The following is a 3,143-nucleotide window of genomic DNA, read 5'->3' on the forward strand; positions in this document are numbered from 1 at the left end:
GTGGTTAAGGCTTAAAGGTGCCACCCATAGTTGGGGCCCATCCAGGACCAACTCATGGTTCAGACAAAAAAAAAAGAAAAAGATAAGACTGTTAAGAAGGAAAATTATAGCTCAAACTGTCACTATCTAGTTGATGTTGCTCTAAATTAAACACGTGCCAAGCATTAATAATATTATTTCCACATTAACCACAAGAAGTTTTAGCATATGCTTCAAGCATTTATCACCTTTCCGTGTATGTTGGAGCTTTTTAAAAAATAAATAAATAAAATCACATGTTAATTTGTGGATTGCAATTCATTTGTGACCTCACAAAGATCTATATCCGCAAGAACAAATACATATTTGCTGATCAGTGATCAGAGAGATGGAGAACTCAAAACCAAGTCAATCAATATCAATTTTTATTTATCATACATCATTACATCCTCTTTGCAAACCCTAATTTTAATAAATATTGTGACTGCATAAAACACTAATTTTATACCCTTTTTTTTTTCTTCTTATTTCTAACACCAACCAAATAGTTTCTAAAGTGACAGACTATATATATGGAAGGTCCTGCAGGAGAAAAACTTAGTTGCAATGAGAATAGCACTGTTTTGTTATCCCTAACCAATAATGCTATGCCACGTGAAAGTGTTATTACACATGTCATGAATTAATTGACAAAAGAAACAAATCCTAACTTCAAACCAAACAAATACCAATGCATCAATTGACAAGGCTAAGCACATGGAAATTCCTCATACACTTTGGTGATCAACCTCCATGTGATATGTTGATTGGACTATACCATATTACACCAAAAGTACCAATTTTATCAATTTCTGTTCAGAAGTTCCTCTATCATCTGCAATGCAACCCTTTCCTCGTCATCCATCCTATCATCCCCACCATCCTGCCCTGCTGCCATTTCCTCTGTGTCCAAAGCAGAGGTGCTAGTTTCTGGCTGGGGTGGTTGCAAACCCTTCTGGTCCAGCTCAACCATCATCAGCCAGTTCGAATCAGAGCGCGGCCCCGCACCCTTTTGCCAGACTCCAATGTGGGAATTCTCAGTATCAAGCCTCAGGCAAGTGAGGGAAGGAGATGGGGACTTGCAGCACTTGCGAAGCTTGGCACTGAGGATTGCTGAAAGTGCTGAGGAAGAAGATGATGAAGAGTTGTTGTTGTTGTTGTTGTTATGATCATTGGACACTTCATTTGTGAGGACTGGAAAGTTTGTTTTGGCATTTCGACCACTCATCAAAATAGCTGCCTCATCATAAGCTTTTGCTGCCTCTTCAGCCGTCTCAAATGTCCCAAGCCATACCCTTCTTTTCCTGCATTAGCATAAATTTAAAAAAAATTAAAGAAAAGAAAAGAAAATTTAATTAATGACACTATCTAAGGATCAAATCAATGAATTGACACTTCTTTCACATTTCCTAATTAGGCCCTTAATTAGAACACCTACTTGTGTGTGTTTGTGTGGAGATATAGTTAGCCCCACAATAATTAACTAACAAACTTTGTCACGCATACTAAATCTATAAGCTAAATTGGTACTTATGTCTTTTCCTATAACCAAAACCCAAAATTAAGACCATACATTAAACAAGTAATTAAGACACCACCACCATGCTATAATGAGACCTTTTTTTAACAATTGAAGAACACTTAGAACAAGAACTAGAAAAATATATGTAAGCTTTATAAGCAAAATATAAAGAAAAAGGAGCTGTAAAGTATATATATATGTAATTGTGCTCTTAAAGAATGGAAGTATAGGGTGAATAGTTTGTTGAGAAAACAGCAATGGAATTAATGGAGAGGGGTTGGTAGGAAACGAGAAGAAGAGAAGCAGAGAATACAGTAATGGATGACGAATCTCAGAAACCCAGGAGCCCCAGTGGCGTTGCCTGACCCCTCTGAACTTCTTTGATTGTACCATTTTTGTCAGAGAGAAAGAGAGAGAGAGAGGGAGAAACAGAGGGAGGGAGGGAGGGAGGGAGGGAGAGAAGTTTATGGAAGCAGAGTCATAAAAAATGTGGGAGTTGTGCTTTCAATATGAAATAATAAGCTCATCATAGGGACAGCTAGACAGTAACATCTACTTTTAATTCTTCTTTTTCTTTTTCTTTTTTCCTTCTTTCTTTCTTTTCTCTAACCAAGCTAGTTGATTCTAGTTTTGTTTTGTGAGGTCGAATTGAAAAGAGTAAGTACAATCCCAACCAAAAGGAGGTCACAAAGCCAAACCAAATTTGGCTTCTTCCACTGGCTTTGTTTCAGTACTAATATTGACACTATACTAGTGTGGATAAGAATGAGATTTGGAGATTATTTAGCATTGTTTTTGAAAGGGTCAAAAACTTTTTTTTAACAACCAAGAGCATTTTTAACATTGATTGGTAAAAGGGGGTTTTAGATTTAGGTTCAAAATGATTAGTTGTCATTGGATTTAGCTCAGTTTTTGGTTTTAGATGTAAGTCCTTTGACTTTTATTACTTTTTTTGTTGTGTCAATTTTACCCTTTGAGGTAAATAAGGAAAACACATTGAAATCTAAATTTAATGCATTATTTTCCTTATAATTGAATTTCTGAATTTAAATTTTGAATTCTTTCCTTTATAATATTTACCTAATATATGAATAAAATACAATTTAATTAATGAAAGTAAGGCAAACACCCACATGAAATTATGTACCTAACATACAGGTAAATAGTGTTATTATTAACAACGAAAAAAATTTAGTGATAAATCGTGTTACCTATAAGTCAGGAACATAAATTAGAAGACTACCTATAAGTTAGGAACATAAAATAGAAGACTACCTATAAGTCAGATACAAAATAGACAAATAAAATTGCATGTTACCTATAAAAAAAAAAAGGTACATAAAATACTATTATACATTGTCGAAAATATGAAGAAAAAAAAAAACACATATATACCTATGCAATAGGCAACAAGACAATATATATACACCATAAGATAATATATCTACAATAATATATAATATACCTCTACCATAGAATAAACAAAAATAAAAATTGTTACCTACTCATTTACATAAACTAAAACACCTACGATCCACGAAGTTGAGAGCATAAAAACATACATACGTTACTTTACCTACATAATAGGGTAAACTTAGGTATC

General features: G+C 34.0%; 1 protein-coding gene across 1 annotated transcript; it reads right to left on the bottom strand.

The window, feature by feature from the left end:
- Positions 1 to 387: 387 nt before the first annotated feature.
- SHN1 (Integrase-type DNA-binding superfamily protein) lies at positions 388 to 2,149 on the bottom strand. The gene is made up of 2 exons (XM_021950747.2): positions 1,854 to 2,149; positions 388 to 1,322 (listed from the first exon to the last, which is right to left on the bottom strand). The coding sequence occupies exons 1-2, from the start codon at positions 1,931 to 1,933 to the stop codon at positions 824 to 826; spliced, it is 579 nt and encodes a 192-aa protein (XP_021806439.1). The 5' UTR covers positions 1,934 to 2,149; the 3' UTR covers positions 388 to 823.
- Between the last annotated feature and the right edge of the window lie 994 nt (positions 2,150 to 3,143).

The sequence above is a fragment of the Prunus avium genome, chromosome 3 (genome assembly GCF_965620075.1).
Source record: "Prunus avium chromosome 3, drPruAviu1.hap1.1, whole genome shotgun sequence".
NCBI classification, from domain to species: Eukaryota; Viridiplantae; Streptophyta; class Magnoliopsida; order Rosales; family Rosaceae; genus Prunus; species Prunus avium.